This window comes from Eptatretus burgeri, chromosome 11 (genome assembly GCF_056783735.1).
Source record: "Eptatretus burgeri isolate ZD-2024b chromosome 11, Ebu_testis_v1, whole genome shotgun sequence".
NCBI classification, from domain to species: domain Eukaryota; kingdom Metazoa; phylum Chordata; class Myxini; order Myxiniformes; family Myxinidae; genus Eptatretus; species Eptatretus burgeri.
In genome coordinates, this window is record NC_140971.1 from 20359380 (window position 1) to 20381332 (window position 21953).

The 21953-nt window shown below is 42.7% G+C and overlaps 1 protein-coding gene across 6 annotated transcripts in view; it reads right to left on the reverse strand.

Moving 5' to 3' along the window:
• The window catches only part of DUSP12 (dual specificity phosphatase 12), a 30476-nt gene extending 12504 nt beyond the window's left edge, over window positions 1–17972 (reverse strand). For 3 of the 6 annotated variants that reach the window (XR_015049119.1, XM_085845441.1, XM_085845445.1), the window contains exons 1-5: window positions 17816–17972; window positions 16005–16768; window positions 11464–11577; window positions 8208–8326; window positions 7441–7525 (exon numbers count right to left, since the gene is read on the reverse strand). Coding sequence is in view for 5 of the 6 variants with exons in the window: in XM_085845441.1 (XP_085701567.1) it covers window positions 7441–7525; window positions 8208–8326; window positions 11464–11577; window positions 16005–16711 (1025 nt within the window). In the remaining variant the exon portion in view is untranslated. Of the gene's footprint in view, window positions 1–7440; window positions 7526–8207; window positions 8327–11463; window positions 11578–16004; window positions 16769–16984; window positions 17662–17707 lie in introns of those variants that run through there. The other 3 variants (XM_085845442.1, XM_085845444.1, XM_085845443.1) reach the window with 3 other exon arrangements.
• Between the last annotated feature and the right edge of the window lie 3981 nt (window positions 17973–21953).

Here is a 21953-nt window from a genome sequence, read left to right on the forward strand (position 1 = left end):
ACTGCATCGACTGCAAAATCAAGGTCAGAGATCTTGCCATTCCCAAATGAAGCACCACAAGCTTGATCTCTCTGACATCTTCCCCAGAATCCAGTCCATACAAGTGCTGAAAAGTGTGGAGGCCAGTACACACTCCTGATGAACTCCAGTAACAACTGGAAATAAGTCAGAGATGGTATCACCACATCTCACAGCACTCTCACTACCAGAGTATAGGTCAGACATCAGATTACTCAGCTTTGGTGGCACCCCACGAAGACCAAAAATTCTCCAGAGGGTATCCCAATTCGCTGAATCGAACGCTTTGCAGAGATCAAAATAAGCTGTGAACAGCCGCTGCCGAAACTCTTGTCTGCGTTCCATGAGGACCCGAAGAGCAAGGATACGGTCAATCGTTGACCGCTTTGGTGTAAAGCCTGATTGCTCTGGGCACTGGTGCTCAAGCAGATGGTGGCGAACCCGATCAATAATTATCTGAGCAAAGACCTTGCCTGGCAATGAGAGCAGCGTCACCCCTCGGTAGTTGTTGCAGTCCTAGCGATCACCCTTCCCTTTCCAGAGGGGGCCAACAAGGACCCTCTTCCAGTCAGTTAAGATGATGCCTGTGTTCCAGGCAGAGCACAGAACTGCATGCAACGACACGAGTACAACATTTCCACCAGCCTTTAGAAGTTCAGCATGGATGCCATATATCGCAGGAGATTTTTTTCAACTGGTTCACCGCAGCCTGTTTCTACAAATGAAGGTGGATCACAGTTAATTTGAGGGTCAGCAATAGGGATTGTAACACACCTGACATCAAACTCAACAGCTGGTGGGTCAGCCTGGTACAGCCGCTCAAAGTAACCAACCCAGCGGGCCTTCACTTCGGACTCCTCCATCAAGAGCCCACCACTATCTGCTGTAACTGCAGTACAACGCGGGATGGACTTGGAGGAACGCAATACATCGATTCCCCTGTAAGCAGGACAAGAATCACTTGACCACAGGTGATGCTCGACCCCCTCACATATTCCTGGCAAATAGGCATCCTTGTCCTCCTTCAGTGCGCGTAAAGTTTTACGCCTCAACACCCTGAACAGCTCAGCTCTGCCATTAAGCCTGGCCCTGCGACTCTGGTCAATGGTATCCAGTGTTGCTTGAGAGAAAATTCTTCTTCACCCTTCAGTGAGCTCCAAGACATCCATCGGCAACATCAAGGATGGTGTTCTTGAAGTCACTCCGCAACTCTTTAGAATTTCCCAAAGCACCCAGACCCCCCAAATCCCTACGCAGCCTGTTTACAAACTCCTCAGCAACCCTCTCATCCTCGAGCTTGCCAACATACAGCCTAAGCTGGGATGGTACCATTCTCCCAGATTTAAGCTGCAACATCAGAGTTGCTACAAGCCTGTGGTCGGTATTGAGGAACTGAGCACTCCGGTAGACCCTGCAGTTCTGGATCATCCTCCAGCGACCATCAACAAGCACATGGTCAATCTCCTTTGCCACACCACCAGTGTTGGCATCCCAAGTCCAGTGATAAGCCTCTGGAAGCTGAAACCATGAAAAAGGCACCCTAAGTCCACGACTTCTTACAAAGTCAAGGAACTTAGTGCTATTCTCGTTCACAGTTCCAGACCCATGGAGACAAACACGTCTCATAACCATCCCTATCAGTGTCAGTCGATGCATTGAAATCCCCCAAGGCTTGAAGTGTATCTCGCCGGGGGCACTGATCAACCACAGACTCGAGCATGGCATAGAATGCGTCCTTCACGGTGAGATCACTCGCCTCAGTCAGAGCATATAGAGAGACCAGGGAAATGACACCCAAAGAGTGACGAATCCGTCGAATAATACTTTTATGAATTTGCGCCCGCCGGCGTGCGATCGACCGCGTTTCTCTAATAGCAGCCGCGTCGCCCACCGGACGGACAATTTAGTCGTGACTTTCTGGAACAACGCCAGAAACCAGTCACGGGTGGGTTTTCAACCCCACCACGGCCCAGTCCGTATTCGAGCCGCGCGAAATAGGGTCAATCGCGGAATCTCGATATACCTAAGTACTCGCGCGGGTAACCTACCGAGGGACCGTACCTCAACGCAGGTCGGCTTGGGCATGAACTGCTCAAACGGTCCATTCCGTTATGAGATAACCGAGCGGGTATTATCGCCCGACATCGCCGGATCCGATTCTATTTAACGGGTATTTAAAACCCAACTACTATTCCGCAATGCGAGATGGCATTTCAATAAGGGAAAGAGGACGCAACGAACGGGGTACATTCAAATAAGCACATTTATTCACAAAACACGTATACAGGCAAAGCAATGAAAACACGTATGCAGTAAAACAATCATGCACGGGACGGGGACAAAGACACGAGCAAGGTGAAAGCACTACAACCGTCTGTCAGCAATTATCATTTACAAGCACTTACACAGTTTTACTTATAGACGGCGCCACCAACATTCATTCAAAATAAAAGAAAGCAAAGACCCCCTCACAGACAAGGGAGTCAGACGGGGTCCGTGGACCTTTATAACGTGGGGCCTTGGTGACCGAAAGGGCCCCACGAGACCGTTGTAGGTTACCTGCACCCTTGATGTGCCTTGATGGACGAGTCGCGACATCTGTCCCCACGGCAGCTAGGATAGCCGCGGCTGACTCGGGCCTTCCACGGGGCCGGCGAGCTCTCTCCGGCGCTCTTCACACGGACGCGCAGGTTTGCGCGACACAGCTGGCAGAGCGGCGCCTCCAGTCCCTGTCCCTGGTGCCATACCCAGACTCCCCACCGACTGCGAGCTCCGACAAATGGGTCGCTCCACGGACCGCTTCTCCACAGTCAGGCCCCCAAGAAGACCACGAGCCGAAGATCCCGACCAAGACAGACTTCCACCCGATGACTCCACTCTCCGCGGTCGCTCCGTGCACCCTTTTATTCCTCCTCGCTTATCGCCCCGCCCTCCTTCTAACTCCTGCGGGAAGCTTCGAGAAAGGAGGCGTTACCCATTTCCAGCTCCTCACTCCTATGAACCGACCAATGACGAACGATCTCCCCATTTGCGGAGCACGGAAAAACAGGCGGGAAAATCCGCGCGCCATCGGAATTCCTTCTTGTTTTTCCTTGGCGTTCTTGGAATCCCTTGTTTCTTTTCCTTTGTAGAGACGGTTTTATGAGCGGAGAGGGTTGTGGTGTGGTTTAGGGAGAAGGTGATTGGTAGTTGGCGTCGCGGGGAAGGTGGTTAGGTGATTGGCGTAATTGTGGTTGGTGTTGTGGTCGAGGTGATGAGGATGGCGTGGTTTGTTGAGAGGCGCGTGTGGTGGTGGTGGTGGAAGGACCATGGGTCTGAAGCGGTTGTTTGAGAGCGATGTTGGTGGTGGTGATTGGGTTGTGGTTGGTGGTTGGTCCCAAAATAACAATAGCAAAAGAAAAACGGCTACCTCAAAGATCACAGCCCTGTTAACACGAATAATCCCCTCTAAACAACGGTGGGGAAACCTATCTGAACACAGACTTACCGGCATAACTGATCTCGGAACCTTTATGGTGTTCTGTGAATTTCCACAGCCACTCGTTGTCGAGCATCACCTGTGAATTTCCACAGCCACAATACGCTCGTTGACCGGTGTTACCTCAATTATCATTGGAGTCAGCTTACTGGACACAACTACAGCAACTCATTGGGTATGGTAACCATCACAGTGACCAGACCAATAGTACGTGTAACCACCCACCATGATCTCGCTCACCACTATCTGGTCTCTGAACCTCAGAGTGCTGCAATACCAGTGTTCAAACGCTTGAGCTCAGATGATAACAGTCAGGTGATCATACTCTCTAAGGGATAGGACATTCAAGCCACCTGCCCGAAGGGATCGCCTTGGGTTAACCCAAGGAGACCGCTGTTTGGTGGACGACACCTCGGCACCACTCCGCCACACACCACCGCAATCTGACCCTGGAGGTTTACCCCATGATTTTCCTCCTATCGTCAAGAAATGGGGGTCCCGGAGGCTTTGCCCCGATCCCGTAATCCAGTGAGCTGTCCTGTGAAGGGCAGCAGCACAGGGAGTACTCCTACAGAGTGGGTTTTCAGTTTTCGTTGCATTTGTGGGTTTTGCGGAATAAAGGGTTTTACAGTGGCCGGAGTGCAAATCCTGCCACCAACCTCCTAAAAAGGTAACCCAACTGCAGGAAGTCGTCTGCAGACACAGTTGGGCACTAGATTGGATGGCTGTTGGCTCACAAAGAGCTCCTCCGCCCTTTGACAGGATTTGTTTTTAATCCTGCTGGGTGTCCATGTCCAAACACCCTCCTCACCAGGAAACCTGGTGGGTTAGATGGTTTAATCACAGACATCCCGACCATGAAACACGTTAGTACAGGTTTACATGGCACCTGTAGCAAGTCACAGATCTAATCTGGCCTGACAACCTGACCTGACACAAGTAACCACCCTCCTCAATGATCTTTTTAAGCTTTGTAGAAAACACTTCTGCTGCTGCCGTGTCTACGCTCGCTCCCTCACACGTGGTCTTCAGGTTGTGGAGGTTGGCGTGCCTCTTAAATATCTCAAGCCAACCCCAGCTATCCGTGAAGGTTTATGCACATGGATCCTGTCCTTGAGCCTCCTCTTGTGCACGCAAGTCACTCTATAAAGTATGGGCTTTCTCTATTATCACAGCAAGAGATAAAGGAACATTCCGTTGATCATGGTCTTCTATCCACACACTTAGAAATGTTCCAAGTTCTGCATGACACTGTCTCTGACTCTCGTTAGTCTAGTCACTCTCGAACTGGTCACAGTCTCGGCTATTTTCTATATTTTCAGAGAACTTTAAACAATCAAATGCACATTAGATGCAGCGATTCCATGTTCACATCTGATTTCCGTTGTTCCTTCACCACACTCAGGTCTTTAAATAATGTCCAACTTCACTGCTAAAGTTACACTCTGTTGTTACTTTGTGATATGAGGTGTGCTTGGCGAAGCACTGGCAGGTCTCTTGGTACTCATGCACAATTTGGTGTGATTTATAAAAAAAAAATTGCAATGAAAACTCCATGTACTGCTTTACAGACATAAGGCTCAACACAATGTCCTTTGCAGACTAATAGTCTTCCCTACAAAGCGGGCACAGAGGGATACTGTTCATGCACAGTGGAGTGAAAACGCATTTCTGCCAATCCTAGATAGTTCTTCTCACAGCTGCTCAGCAGGAAGTAATTCGTGAGCATGGTTTGAATTTTTTTTCTTACAAAAGGATTGTAAATAAGTGAAACATGTGAAAAAACGAATATTTTGGTCACAAAAATTCAATTGCGATAAATCGAACCTGCGATAAACGAGGACTTACTGTACTTGCGAAACAATTTCATCACAACATTGCCCTTACAGCAGGGAGCCCAGATTAAAATCAAATATAGCATGTTTGGGACATTCTTGTGTGTGGAATTAACAAAATGGATGCTCCGAAAAGACCCTGGCAAACTTGGAGACTGCTTTACTATCGGAATGGCAACATCTCCCTTTGGATTGCTTACACACATTATTGACACCCTACAGGATCGGGGGAGGATTATACCTTTTGTAGGGTTTGTTTCTATAATTGGTGACCCCAATTTCTAATGGTACACCTGGAGTTTATTCGACCCCAATGAGTACTAAACCACCATTTAGGTCAATGTGGACCAAAACCACCATTTAGGTGAACTGAACTATGGTCATAATAAATATCCCATAATGTCAAAGTGGAATTTTTTAAAATAAGATTTTTACAAATCAATGAAAAATGAAAAGCTGAAATTTCTTGCATCAATAAGTATTCAACCCCTTTGCAACGACACTCCAAATTGAGCTCAGGTGTATCCAATTTCTTTTGATCATCCTTGAGATATCTCCACAACTTCATTGGAGTCCACCTGTGGCCAATTCAATTGAGTTGACATGATTTAGAAAGAAACACACCGTTCTATATAAGATCCCACAGTTGACAGCACATGTCAGAGCAGAAACTCTACCATGACATCCAAGGAACTGTCTATCCGTAGAACTCCGAGATAGAATTGTGAGGAGGTATAGATCTGGGGAAAGGTATAAGACAATTTATAGAGAGTTCAAAGTTCCCAAGAGCACAGTGAGCTCCATCGTTAGGAAATGGAAAGAATATGGAACTAAGCAAACTCTTCCTAGAGCTGGCCGTCCAACCAAACTAAGCAACCAAGCAAGGACCTTGGTCACGGAGGTGACCAAGAACCCAGTGACCACTCTGACAGAACTACAAAGTTCCTTGGCTGAGATGGGAGAACCTGCCAGAAAGACAACAATCTCGGCAGCACTTCACAAATCTAGGCTTTATTGGAGAATGGCCAAACAGAAGCTACTCCTCAAAAAAAGACAAATGACAGCAAGCCTAGAGTTTGTAAAAAGGCACGTGAAAGACTGAGACCATGAGGCAAAAGATTCTGTGGTCTGATGAGACGAAAATTGAACACTTTCACCTGAATGCAAAGCACTACGGCTGGCAGAAACTGAGTGCAGCTCATCGCCCATCTAACACTATCCCTACCGTGAACCATAGTGGTGGCAGCATCATGCTCTGGAAATGCTTTTCAGTGTCAGGGACTGGGAAACTTGCAAGGATAGAGGGAACAATGAATGGAGATAAATACAGGCAAATCCTTGAAGAGAACCTGTTTCAGAGTGCAAAAGACCTCAGACTGCGGCAAAGAATTACGTTCCAATCGGACAATGACACCAAGCATACAGCCAAAGCAACACTGGAATGACTTCAGAACAAGAACGTGAAAGTCCTTGACTGGCCCAGCTAAAGCCCAGACTTGAATCCCATTGAGAATCTGTGAAAAGACTTGAAGATTGCTGTTCACCGACGCTCCCAATCCAACTTGAAAGAGGTTGAGCAAATCTTCTAGGAAGAATGGGAGAAAATCCCCAAATCCAGATGTGTAAAGCTGATACAGACATACCGAAGAAGACTCAAAGCTGGAATCGCTGCAAAAGGCACCTCTATGAAATATTGACTTGGGGGGGGGGGAGGCTGAATACTTATAAAAATTAAATACTTCTGTATTTCATTTTCAATAAATTTGCAAAAAATTTTCAAAAACATGTTTTCACTTTGTCATTATGGGGTATTGTGTGTCGATCAATGACAAAAAATTTCAATGTAATCCATTTTGAATTCAAGCTGTAACACAATAAAATGCGACAAAAGTCAAAGGGTGTGAATCCTTTCTGAAGGCACTGTAAATGTGTCACATAAAATTTCAGTGCCAATCTCATCAAAGGAGGAAATGAGTATCCGCTTATTGATTGCACGTCTACTTTTATAATAAAAAAAAAATTGGATATAATAAAACACAATGCACAATAAGTTGGTCTCAGTCTGTCATTAAAATGGAACAAAACAGTGCAATATCAAATACGATGTACCTACAACGTCGACATCTGTACAATTCTTCAGTAGTTGTCGTTGAGGGGTCCTCAGCAAAACAACCTTGCGGAAGTTCTTTGGGAGCTTGGGAATGGTAAATAAAAATATGTTGGCATGCATTCCGAGCCATTTTGCTCTTTTTAAAATGACAATTCATAATAAGAGACATAATAAAAACAAAATGGTTTCTTAACATGAAAGAAAAAAAAAGAAAAAAAGAAAGACCTTTCGGTGATTGACAGGCAAACGGAATAACAAGAAGACGACGTCATGCAGAACCCGATATTTGCAAAATCCCTGTAACAAATTTGACCATAAAAATAATTGGTGGTTGAATTCAGTGACCTGACATGCAAATCCTCTTCAAATTTCAACTCAATCGGATGAAAACTGAGGATTTTTAAAATGCACCTAAGTTGGTGAGCTATGTTTTGATGAAAATTGAATGAAAATTGAACAATCAGATGAAAATTGATGATTTTAGAAAATTGACAAAGTTCTTGACGTTCGGCCTATGTTGTGATCAAGGTCCTTGCTTGACGTCAAAATGAATAGGCTTCTTGCCGATGACCAAGTCTACCACTTGGTGAAGTTTTATGAAGCTCGGTTTTAAATTGTGACCTATAGGCGATTGACATACAGACAAACAATACTTGCGAATCTTCCATTTCACAAGTAACAAATAGGGAAGGAGAAAATTTTATATCATACATGCTACAGTGAATTGGAGATGTAAACACAAGACTTGAGTGAACAACACACTTACTGCTGCCTCGAGGAACCAAGGTCTGCAAACGATGCTGTCGGATAATGGGCAGGGAAAGTTGGAACTTGCATCCAGTTGACTCCACCACCTTAAGCTGCGAGATGAATCCAGCATTCGGCCTGTGCAAATTACCCGACATCGATAACGCTCACAATTTTGGTATTAGGCTGTTCTGACACCTGCACTCTTTTGACTCCCACATTTGTTAATTTATGGTGATATCAATCTTCATATGTGCTGCATGCTTTTACAATATCTGTTTTAAATAAAGCAATGCATGTGCTTAAGGCCCAGTCACACCTTGACGTTTTAGCCAGCGATGGCAACGTATTAAAATGTATGTAAAACGCTGGCTTACATTGAACTTTTGATGTTTTTTTTTTTAAAGATTCGGACGTATTCATAGCGACTTGGTCTTATGTATAACGCATTAGTAACAGACACAGAACGTTTTGTTGTGCTATAGATAACTTATACTAACGAATGCTGAACCTGTTGTCGGCCTACACAACCTATGCCCAACGATAGTCTAACTTAGGCATAGCGCGTTGCACGCATCGCCGACGATGTCGTGACGTAGCCTATTAAAAGGCTGACGCACAACGATTCGAATCATAACTGCCGTAGAAATGGAAGTGTCAACATCGCCGTCACACCTTGGCGATCTTGCCAGCGTATGCCGACCTAAGAAAAATGTGTCTAAAACGTTGGGGCATGTCAAATACGGTATGAGTAAGTTTGGTATACGTGAGTAGAACGCTAAAGTACGCTATCATACGTCGTAGTAAGTAGAGTACGTCAAGAAATTTTAAACATGTTCAAAATTTTACGACGTACTTGGCGTATGACACACGTTCCGCATGCGATGGGGATAAGTTGTACACACGATATGTGGACACTTACACACGTCCACAAAGGCTACTTATAAGCTACTCATAAGTCGAAACACGTCGCGGTAATGTCTTTTTTACGCGAAACTTATTTCTAACTTATGTTTGACGTGCTTTGAACCAATTCTTTACGTAGTCCCAACACACATCGACGTATGTAGACGTATTCCGATGACGTCTTCCGGTCGACAAAAAAATTAATTAACGTGTTTCTAACTTACAACTGCCATAAAAGACGTGTTCCCAGCGATTTTGGGAATTGGTATATAAAAATGGTGTTCAGAAAAGGGGAACCCAACAGTGTTTTCGAGTCCTTTTTGAGTCGATGTCCATGTCAGCAGTAACAGTATCAGTATCAGTATCAGTATTAGTATTAGTAGTAGTTTGTTCATGTTGGCAGTAGTAGGTGAGTGTGAGGGGGAGGGTGTGGGTTATGATGGATCCTCCTTGCGTCCGCGTGTCCACGGGTAGGAGACATCTTTGCACCATTGTTCGAAGTTCTTCGCAGCTAATTTTTTATGGGGCTTTTTCAACAATGAGCTATGGCTTGTTTTTACGATTTAGGTCTATTCATAACGGGTTGGACAAATGCACAATGAACTAATAATGTGCATAGAGCGCTTCGATAACTTATAGATACGGTATACCAACGAATAATTATCGTGAAGCCGGCGTTCACAAACTATGCCCAACGATAGCCTAACTTATCCATATCGTGCGGCAGTTTATCTTTGCCGGTGACGTGGGGTTTGCTATTCATAGGCTGCCACTCAACGATTTAAATGGCTGCATCTCCACTATTGAAAGTAGATGCTTGCGCTCAACAATTGGATTTTTTTTACACTCAACAACTTTTAAACGGTACCACTCAACTATTTTCATTGTTTACAATGAACGATTTAAATTGCTGTCACTCGCCTTTGTTTTTTGACGCTGGGGTTTGGAAATCTGAAGCGTTTCTTCTGAACGTGTTAAAACGCTCAAACTCGACTATTTTAAATAGACGCTGCCGATGGACAATTGGAATCATAGCCAAGCTAGACATCGAAGTGTGAACATCATCGTCATGCTGAAGAAAAGTTTGAAGAATGCTGCAAATAAGTGTCCTGGTCGTGGCCGTGGACGCTGATGCAAGGACGATCCATTATACCGACGTCTTTCAGCCTATAAGTAACTTAAAAGTAACGTCTGTCGACGTGTGGCAACGATCGCGTAACGTGCCAACAACACGTTAATCATAGGTTAGAAATAAGTTTCGGGTACGCTACACATTACCTCGGCGTGTCTCAACTTATGATTAACTTTCAAGTAGCATGTGTTGACGTCTGTCAACGATCGCAGACCGTGCATACAACTTGTAGCCAGCGTAGCGGAACGTGTGAGTCATACGCCGGCATACGTAGTGAAATTTCAAGCATGCAAAAATTTGAGGACAACCGAAAAGTACAACGTTTAAAGCCAGCGTACAACGACGTATGGCAGTGTTTTTCAGCGTGCTCTCAATTTTATCAAAACTTACCCATAACGTATTCAACGTGTGCCAGCGTTTTAGAAAAATATTTCAAAAATCGGCATACGTTGGCTAAAACGTCAAGGTGTGACTGGGCCTTTAGTCGGCCAGGGACCAAATATGTCCGATGAGCAAACGGGAACAAGATAATTGTACAGACATACACACATCAAAAGTATATTCCGAGCATTGTGCCAATAGTAGGACCAAATATCTATTGGGATAATCAAGAACAAAGCTCCAGCATTGTAAATATGCAGTTTTATTTATATAATTAAAGGATCTACCCAGTGATGCCCAGCTGGGTGAGCATTTCCCAACGGTGGTTTAGGATGTGTTGGACATTGAAAAGCTGTGGAGTTATTGGTGTCATGATGGTTACCTTTTCCTTCGGGCTTACAGCAGCACTGCCTGGCCTCATATTCCAATATATACTTTATAGGGCCTTTGGTGGCCTCAAAATGAACATCAAGGCCGACGCGTAGTAGCTTAAAACCTTGCTCAGATTCTGAAGTACTTCCATCCAAAAGTTTGGGCCTCGAGGTGCTATGGCTTGGCTTTAAGAGTAAGAAACAAACACACCAAAAAACACTTGAAAATATTTGCAAGATTTCAACGTTTTCAATGCACAGCATGTGCTGGAACCCCTGCGTAGCCCCCCCCCCCCAATGTTTAAAAACATGAAAGAGAAAGAGAGAAAGAGAGAGAAAATAAAAAAAAACCTTTCCTCATCTCTTCCTGACCAACAAACTCCGTTTCAATCCTCCATCTTGAAATCGAGTTTCTCATTAACTTTCATCTTAATTTTTCTGTCATCAGTCTCAATTGCCCCAGCCAACGCACATAGTTCACTCACTCAACATCTGGTCGCAGCATCCTTAGGTGCTGCAAAGCTGTGGGAAGTGACAAGTTTTCAGAAAACATCAACCAAGCTGCTATCACAGCAGGAGCACGGCTCACTCCGCTCTCACTGCAAAACAAACATGAACAAGGAATCCTTCTGATTAAAAACATTTTTCAACCAACAAATAGGCCTTCCAATCTTTTGATTTAAACCAGTGGTTTAAATCTCATGTTGGAGTTTGCACATACAGTATATAATTAATTACAAGGACATTGATAGATAATGGGCAAATAGACACAGTATAAAATATTTGAACCTGGAGTCTCAACATCATGTGCCATGGGTTCAGATGGGAACATCTTGTTTTCCTTTTGATGTGCTCAGTCACTGCAAGACCAGATTCAAATATTAACTAGAATGACACTCGGTAGAGTGCATCCCTCCGCCAGGCAGAACAGTTTACGTTTTGTATCCCAATGATAGGCCGGATCTGCATCCAAACAGGAACCGAAATCGAATCGGCTTGTTCTTGTCACATACCCAATTCATCCACCAGGTTTTGTCATAAATTATCCACAAAGTTTTCAAATATCAAGCTATATAATGTTTTTGGCCTTAACTCTCAATGGTGAAGAATCACTCAAAACATTCTCGCATACGGATCCAGATCTTCACCAAACTATAACAAATTAATCCTCGTCACACACTCTGTCCACAAAGTTTTCTCCAAGTCCATCCATAACCTTTTGAGATTTCGCGTGATAACAGTACAGGCAGTCCTCAGGTTACCCCCGCTTGATATAAGTAAACTCAACTTTATGTAAGCACCCATTAAAAGAAGTAATAATAAAAATAATAAATTTCATAAAAGGATGGGAAGATGCTGAGGGAGTTCTGGAAAGGCTACAATGTTCACAATGCCATCAAGAACATTGTAGCATCCTGGGCAGAGGTAAAGACCTTGAAAATGAATGGTGTCTGGAATAAACTCTGCCTGCAATTTGTCCATGACTTCAAGGGCTTTACTGAAACTGTGGATGATGTGGCCCAAAAAGTTGTCGACTTGGTGCATCAACTGAAGCTGGAGGTGGAGGTCAACGATGTTGAGGTGTTACTCGAGAGCTATGCGGAGGAGCTCTTGAATGATGACCTCATGGAGTTGGAGACTGAGAAGGCTGCCGAAGAGGAGCGCTTGGATGGCACAGCCATCGTCGAACCTCCAAAGAGATTTACAACGAAGGACTTGGCCAAGGCCTTCAAGAATTTTGATGTAGGACTGCTTGCTCTCGAGAGGATGTACTCAATGCTGAACGCTTCGCCAACATCAGTAGAATACTCTAAGATGGCCTCTCGTGCTACAAAATAATTTATGATGAGAAGGCCGCCATTCAGTCCACCCTCGACCTCTTCGTAAACCTTCTACAGAGTCCCCAATTCCGAAGCCTTCAACCTCTGTTCAACTCATCCTACATCTTCCTCCTGCAAGTTCCCCTCACCCGAGCAAGTCAACACTCGGAAGTAAGGTATGTGCTAGTACTGTACATATAAATGTTCAATTAATTATGTAATCCTTTTCTTTTTTTCTTTCAGATTTTACTCAATTAAATTCGACTTACACAAAATTTGACTTACATAAGGGTTCCAGGGACGGAACCCTTACGCAAGTCGAGGCCTGTCTGTATATCGTTTTTGGCCATAGTTGCTCTCAATGGTGAAGAATCACTTTTAAAATTTCTAGTGTCCAGATACTCACCAAACCTAACCAATTAATTTGTGTCACCTACTTAACCTGTCCACCAAATTTCATCCGAATCCGTCCATAACTTTTTGAGATATCCTGCTCACAGACAGACGGACACACAAACAGGAGTGAAAACATAACCTCCATCTATCATTGGTGGTGGAGGGAACTAAAAAATTATGATTTGACACGAAAAACTAAAGGTCACATGAGAAAGACTAGAACGGGCACTCAGTAGAGCGCATACCTTCGCCAACGCTACATTTTGCCCCCCCCCACCCCCCAGAAACCGTTGATTGTGAGGGTATTTAATCCCATACCACATCTGCCATCTCATTTGTGTTATGATGGCTTAAAAACGCTAAATTTCCTGTGTCATATCGTATATCACATGATTGGGCATTGAATTCACAACATTTTGGCATTGGTTGCATGCAAATTGGATAAAAATCGACCACACTATGGCAAAATGACGATTTTGACCTTTTCATGACCTCGACCTTGACCTTTGTACTCTTAATTTTGTAATTGGTTTAGAGTGTGGGGAACAGAACAGTCAACATTTTGGTGTTGGTTTCATGCAAATCGGATAAGAATTGACCGTGTTATGACTAAAACCGCACATTTTGCAATGTCGTGACCCCCCCTGACCTTTGACTCCCAACCGCTAATAAGCGTTATTACGTCATTGTGTCATGTCACATATCACAAGATGGGGCATTGAATTCTGAACATTTTGGCATTAGTTGCATGCAAATTGGATACAAATTGACCGTGCTATGGTAAAAAGACGATTTTGACCTTTTCATGACCTTTGACCCGATCACTCCCAAAATCGAATGAAATGGTCCTCAGATAATAACCAATCATCCCACCAAATTTGCTGCGATTCAGTTCTATACTTTTGGAGTTATGCGAATAACAAACAAACAAACAAACACACATATTCACAACTAAATAAATACACAGCGATCAAAACATAACCTTCGCAACAAAGTTTGCGAAGGTAAAAAGGTCACATAAAGAGAGATAAGTAAAAGAGAGAAAACACCACTGCTTCTAACTCGAGTTATGATCTGAAAAATGATTTTCAAAAACACATGACCTTTGACCTGTAAAACTCAAAATTGAATCATTTAATTGATGTGTTATATTTCATACTTTTGCCAAGTTTGGTCGAAATCCCTTCAGTAGTTCACAAGTTATTTTGGTAACAAAGCAGAAAATCTGCTATATTCAGCTAAAGGTCAAATGATCTTTGATCCCAAAGTTGAATCAGTTCATCTCTGCATCATCGAACATAGTTGTACCAAATTTGGTCAAAATCCCTTGAGCCATTCACAAGTTATCGTGGAAACGAAAATCTGCTACGCACGCACGAATGGACGCGCAGCTGAACAAACAACCCGAATACATAATGCCTCCAGCACCTTTGGCTGCGGAGGTATAAAAAGTATCCGAAAATGCCAAATCATGACCCGTCCAACATCATCATTTGTATGAAATATTTTATCTAATTGGACTGTTTAGATACACCATCTGAACCCATGGCTTAGTATGCTGGGATCTAAGTTTTAAAATAATATCTACAATGTTGATCTGTCTGTTGTCCACGATTGTCTTTGTATAAATTTAATCCTAAAAAAATCCATACATCCATCAATGTTCTTGGAAGAGCAGAACAAGGGAAATTTATTAACAGACAAAATAAAACAAAGCAAAAACAGAGGGACGACAAATAGATGCAGCACAGCAAGGGAGAGCAATTGCAGAAGGATGGGAACAGGGTCTTCAGTAGTGTGGTGAAGCTCAGTTAGTGGAAGTGGGAGAAACCTTGAGGGGCAGGGTGGGGTAGCAAATTTGAAATCCTATGAGGGAACAGCTTAAGACCTCAATAATACAGATTACAATTCATGTAAAAGCATAATGATGTCTTCTAACATGAAGATCCTGCATTTGAGAAGTATTCAAGCTTAACTGTAAGCCTTCACCAATGCCAAAAATAAGCCTGGTGTTGGCTTCGTGGCTCGGGTGGTTGGCTTAGGATCATAGGGTCCTGAGTTCGAGCCGTGTCGGATGCTGAATTAACACCAGGTGGGGTTGACAGCCTGTCATGCTTCTGATGTCGGTGAAATGAGTACCAGTATACTGGTAGAGGGGCAGAGCATTAGTGGCACAGCCACGCTTCCAAGAAATTACAGCTACCCAGCAGCTAAACTGCCACACGCAAGAACAGAGTGCAATTAATACTGTAAAAGAGTAAACTGACAAGAAGACACATTTCAATGCCGACAGCTAACATCTGTATTAATGAATTAAACAAACAAGAAGCAACCACTCCCTACAGGAGCCACCATCGAAAGGGGATGGGGGGGGGTCATGTTATTATCTTTATGATTAGTAATACCATATCAGAACACCCACCCAGCAGGCAATCTTGTTCCAAGCATACCACACGTTCTTCTGACACATCCCTTTATTTGGGCGGTGTATAGTAAACAGACCACTCCTTCGATCGCACCCGAAAATAAAATTGACCCGCGTTACATATATGAAGCGAAAACATGTATTCGGCTTATGTGCATGTATAATACATCGTAGTTAGATAACTCCAACAATTCCAATTGCACCCCCTACCCCCCAAAAGGAAGAAAATGTCAGGTCGGGCAAATTTTATTTATTTATTTATTTTCCAAAATGTGATGGAATCAAACGAAACTTGCACATGCACAACTTTGGGGTGCCCTCATTAATCCACTTGGGGTAGATGTTACATACAAACATACCTCTCCATTATATATAGATGACTCACCAATGTACCAATATCCGGCCGGCACTGGCTAGTGCTTGATCGATGTAATCCAGTGCTCCGGGAAGAACTCCTAACAGGTCTGCCCCTTCTTCATCCAACAGGAAGTGGAATGCTTGTGGAGGACAGGATGCAACAGAAGTTTCTTTGGCATCAATTTGCAGTTTCTGCAGCTGTCTTTCATCAACCGATGTATTGGTGTCAAAATCTACCACCAAAGGCTCAGTAAAATTACAGCACAATTCCCATCTTTCTTTGGCGGAGTCATTTCTCTTGGTTTGTGGCTTCACATGCAGGGAAACCGGCAGGTCACAAGAAGCAGTGTCTGAAGAAAATGAGCGGGATACCGGAGGAACTTTGGAGCAAGCTACAGAATGCTCTGCCACAGGTTTTCGGCGATACTTTGCCCCTTTGACGGTCTTTTTTAAATTGTGATTAGGGGACCTTTCTGTGGACTTTTCAGACTTGTCTAATTGGTTGCTTACAAGGTGTTCTTGAGCCTCATCCCGCTCTTGTGTTTCTGTGGGTCTACCTCCTGAAGCTTTCCATGGAGGAATGGATGATGGCAGGTCAGCAGGCTCAAGAGGTTCAATACCAAGAGTGAGGATGTGAGACAACCGCAGAGAGGACACCAGTCGAGCGCAGAGCGCATGTTGGCGGGTTCCAAGGAAGAGGCCAGACCTGACCTCCACAACACTTACCTCAGACATCACCGGGAGGTAACACCAACCCTCAGGTAGAGCCGTTTACTACTTCGGTCTTCATGCCTGTGTACATATGCAGACAAGGGGCAAACGAACAAAGACACCCCAATTATTAAAAGATGAAATTCAAATATTAAATATCCAAGCCAAGTCCATGGGCCTGAATCATGGTGCAAGATTGTAAATAATTAGGTTATTTCTCCGAAATAAGCTCATTGAGTGGGTCCCAGTGTCTGGTCATCCGTTATCATTTGACTAAAACATCTTCTCACAAACTACCTGAACGATATGGACCAAATTTGTTACGATGCATCAGGACAGCAAGGTCTCACCGGGTTGTGCTCCCCATCTCGATGTGCCCCCGAGAGAGGGGACGAAAGGGGAGGGGGGGTGTTGCCCCAAATATTTGAATTTTATTCAAAAATCTTCTTCTCAGAAACTGCAAGACAGATCCAGACTAAACTCGCCACAACGCATCGTGACCATGCCCGAACAGCTCAAGTTGTGCTCCTCATGGCCGTATCTCCCCCGGAAAGGAGGCCTCAAAGCCCCTTCCCTGAATTTAAAATCTTCTCAAGTGAACCGACAGCCACATACAGACCAAACACTTCAGGAAACATAAGGACCATGCTGTTAACTCAAGTTGAGCTCCCCATGACCAGATCACTTCAGAAAGGGAGGGGCCATGGCCCTTCCCCCTAATTCCTCAATTATTATAACACCTGATCGCACAAAATTTAGACAAATAAATAAAGCACGTCTTTTTTGATCCAATTTGAAAACACCTTTGCACCCCCACTAGTTTCCATAGCAACCGTTAGGCCCCAATCGCAATTTAGGCAAATTCAACGAGAATTAGTGCTGCAAGTACGTCAGAAGTATAAAATGTCGAATGAAAAATTAAAAAAAAAACATTCAAAAACGAGGACAATGCGACATAATGACATTTATTAATGTAGAAATTAAAATTTAACGGTGAAATATGCGATTTATGGTACGTACGTTTAACTACTACTGTATTGGATTACGACTTCACTTGAACTTGAAGAGAACTTTATTCAGTGAGGATAACTTATACCTCAAGTGACGCTTACTTTTACGCCAACTTACCATACGAAACCCGCTACATGAGATGAATTGAAATGCGCGAAGTGAACACAGCTTTTACACAAAAACATAAATTGGTCATTAACACGATGCTGTGAGGATACAACCAACACCGTGTGCCCGTGACAGCATAACAACCGGAAACAGCGAGGAACAAGAACGATCCAACGGAGACTCGCCGTGACGTACTTCCGGCTCTGCACACGGCTCCCACCCCGCCTGAATAGTGCCGCATTCCACGAACAGTTGGAACTCTGCCGAACAGCATATTGTTTACCAATTTAATTTGTCATTCTGGAATTTATTTTGGTTATTTGTCTCTCGTATACATGCTATCTATAAAACGAACTCTTCGTTCATTACATATCATGCCAATACGCACTTTAAACAGAGCATCGGCTGCTGCTCTTTCAAGGTGTACATCAAGTTGTTGTTTAATCAGGATGGTTTCTCCAATCTTGTTATTTTTATCTTTCCGGTAAGTTACTGGTTTGCATGCTGACGAAATTCAATTGCTAATTGCGGACGTGAAAACTATTTCTTTTACACATGTTCACTGAATGAGTTGAAAATATTCCAACTTGGGAAAAATCAGAACACCGAAAAATGGTACAATCGTTAGCTCGTAACAGTGGGGCTCTCGGAAAGTTGCCGGACAAAACTAAACTGAAAACAATGACAGAAATAATTTAAACAACCCGGTAGGCGACATGGCTGCTCGCTCGGGATGGAAAGCTGGCCGACGCGACTAGCCGATATTCATGTACATGCTATCAATCAATTTCATTCTTTGACAATCGAATGGCCACGGCGCGATGATCAGAGTACAAATTAGCGAAAGTTGGATTATGCATGTATCGGAGATTTTCGTAATTTGTATATTGTTCAGGAATGAGTACATGATCCAGCTCAGCAGCGCCACGTGTCGGTCCATGATGGGAAGGAATTAGGTTCAATTGAGTGCAGAAAGCATCAATTTTATTACGTCCGCTGGCTTGTATTTTTTATGTGGTGCTGTAAGACATTCTCCTTGGGCACAAAAAAAAAACAGGTCCCTCGGAGGTATTGATTTTTTTTTGTATAGTCCACAATAAGTGTACGACGTACGATAAAGTATTTTAACTGTTGCTAAGCAACGGATGTGTGCATAGCAACCATTCATTTTTGTGTACATGCTCGCCACCTTGTACACATTTCACCCAAGTTTCATCAAAATCAGACTCTTTCTCTTAGAGATATTCTCAATTAACCGTTTCTGAAATGTTCGACATGTACTCGCCCAAAACCTATCTCCTCCGACAAATATTTTTTTGTTAGGGCTGCAAATTGGCATGAAGGGAGCGAGATAGATTGCGCACAGAAATCTAAGCTTCGATTTTTCAAATTTTTTTTGATTTTTTGACCACTTTAAAGGGCTGTTGCTATACCGTTGCTAGGGCCCGGGGTCCCATATTCGAAAGCACAGGATTCTCAGAAATATTGGTCCTACCTACCAAATTTCATTGGAATCGGTTGAGTGGTTTAGCCCCGCGTCTTGACCAAAGTTTTGTGGACAGACAGACAGATGGAAATGTCCAGAATAAGGGTGCTCTAGAGCGGAGCGAGCAGCCAACAAAAATTTAAGCCACGCAATTGTGCCAACTCTTCTTCTTCTTTCGGCTGCTCCCGTTAGGGGTCGCCACAGCAGATCATCTGTATGATCCGCATAGTGATTTGACTTAGTTTTTATGCCGGATGCCCTTCCTGACGCAACCCTAGTCGCCTCTTACAACACAGGGATATGGTACACCAATTCTAACCGGGGCATACACCGGGCCCAGTACACTGGTACTCACGTGTCAACGCAATTGTGTCAACACTACATATGTGTATATATATATATATATATATATATATATATATATATATATATATATATATATATATATATATATATATATATATATATATATATATATATATATAATATGAGGTGTGTTCAAAAAATACTCGTATCCAGATACAACAAACTTACACTAATCTCCTTCAAAGTAGTCCCCTTGGGCTGCCACACAGTTCTCCCAACGGTTCTGCCACTGTCGGAAGCAGCGCTGAAATGCCTCTTTTGGGATGGCGTGCAGCTGGTCCGTTGCATTCCGCATGTCTTCTCTGGACTGAAATCTGGTCCCTTTCAGGGGCATTTTCAGCTTGGGGAAAAGCCAGAAGTCACACGGAGCCATGTCGGGAGAGTAGGGAGCCTGATGAAGCACAGGTGTGTTGTGTTTGGCCAGGAAACTCTGTATCAAATGTGAAGAATGGGCGGGTGCGTTATCGTGATGGAGCTGCCAATTGACCGCTGCCCACAGGTCCGGCCGTTTGCGTCGCACAGCGTCACGAAGGCGACGCAGTACCTCTTGGTCGTACTCTTTGGTGATGGTTGTGCTGTGTGGTGCGTACTCGTGATGAACCACGCCACTGGAGTCAAAGAAGACGGTCAGCATGACTTTGACATTGCTGTGGACCTTCCTTGCTTTTTTTAGCCTCAGGGATGTTGGATGCTTCCATTGTGATGACTGGAAATTGGTTTCTGGGTCATACCCATAAACCCAGGTCTCATCGCCAGTGATCACTGTGTTGAAGAAGTTGGGATTGCTGTTCACAGTCTCCAGCATGTCCTGTGCGATCGCCAAACGGAGTTGCTTCTGCTCGATCGTTAGCAGCTTTGGCACGAACTTCGCTGATAATTCTCCTTAAGCCAAAATCCTCAGTCACAATGGAATGAACGGATCCAATGCTGACGCCCGCCTCGTCTGCAAGTTCTCTGATCGTGATTCGACGATCCTGCATCAGCAGGGTCCTCACTTGGTCAACGACGATCTCATTTCGGGATGCTGAGGGCCTACCAGAACGTGCTTCACTTTCCACTGATGTGCGAGCATCTTTGAAGCAGTTGGACCACTCTTTTATCTGTGTGGTACCCATTGCTTCGTTCCCGAAGGCTTGTTGAATCTTGCGGATCATTTCCACTTGGGAATCGCCAAGCTTTACACAAAATTTGATGCAGTAGCGTTGTTCAAGTTTTTCCGCAATTTTGACAAAAACGAAAATCCAACAGCGCTCACTTACACTTCCTCACTCATCGGCGGTCTGTCGGCGACTGACAGCTGCTGCAGGCGGGAAAATATTCACGCATATGAATTAGGATCGCCTGCATACGTGCACCAAACCACGCCTCCATAGCTTCATTTGTTTACGCACGGAAAATTAAGGTTGGATACTTTTTGAACACACCTCGTGTGTATATATATATATATATATATATATATATATATATATATATATATATATATATATATATATACATATATATATATATATATATATACATATATATATATACATATATATATATATACATATATATATATATACATATATATATATATACATATATATATATATATATACATATATATATATATACATATATATATATATATATATATATATATATATATATATATATATATATATATATATATACATATACATATATATATACATATATATATATATATATACATATATATATATATATATATATATATACATATATATATACATATATATATATATATATATATATATATATATATATATATATATACATATATATATATATATATACATATATATATATATACATATATATATATATATATATATACATATATATATATATATATATATATATACATATATATATATACATATATATATATATATATATACATATATATATATATATATACATATATATATATACATATATATATATATATATACATATATATATATATACATATATATATATATATATATATATATATATATATATATATATATATATATATATATATATATATATATATATATATATATATATACATATATATATATATATATATATATATATATATATATATACATATATATTATTATTGCGGTTCTCGGAACCGCATGCATACAACAGAGAGGTGTCCCAAGACAGTTATGCCATGAATATACGTGTAGATAGACCCCTTCCTTTTGTTTAGCGGGACAACAGGGAGTGCATTGCGATGGTCTAATAGGCCTTTATCAGATGACGTCACCGGTCACG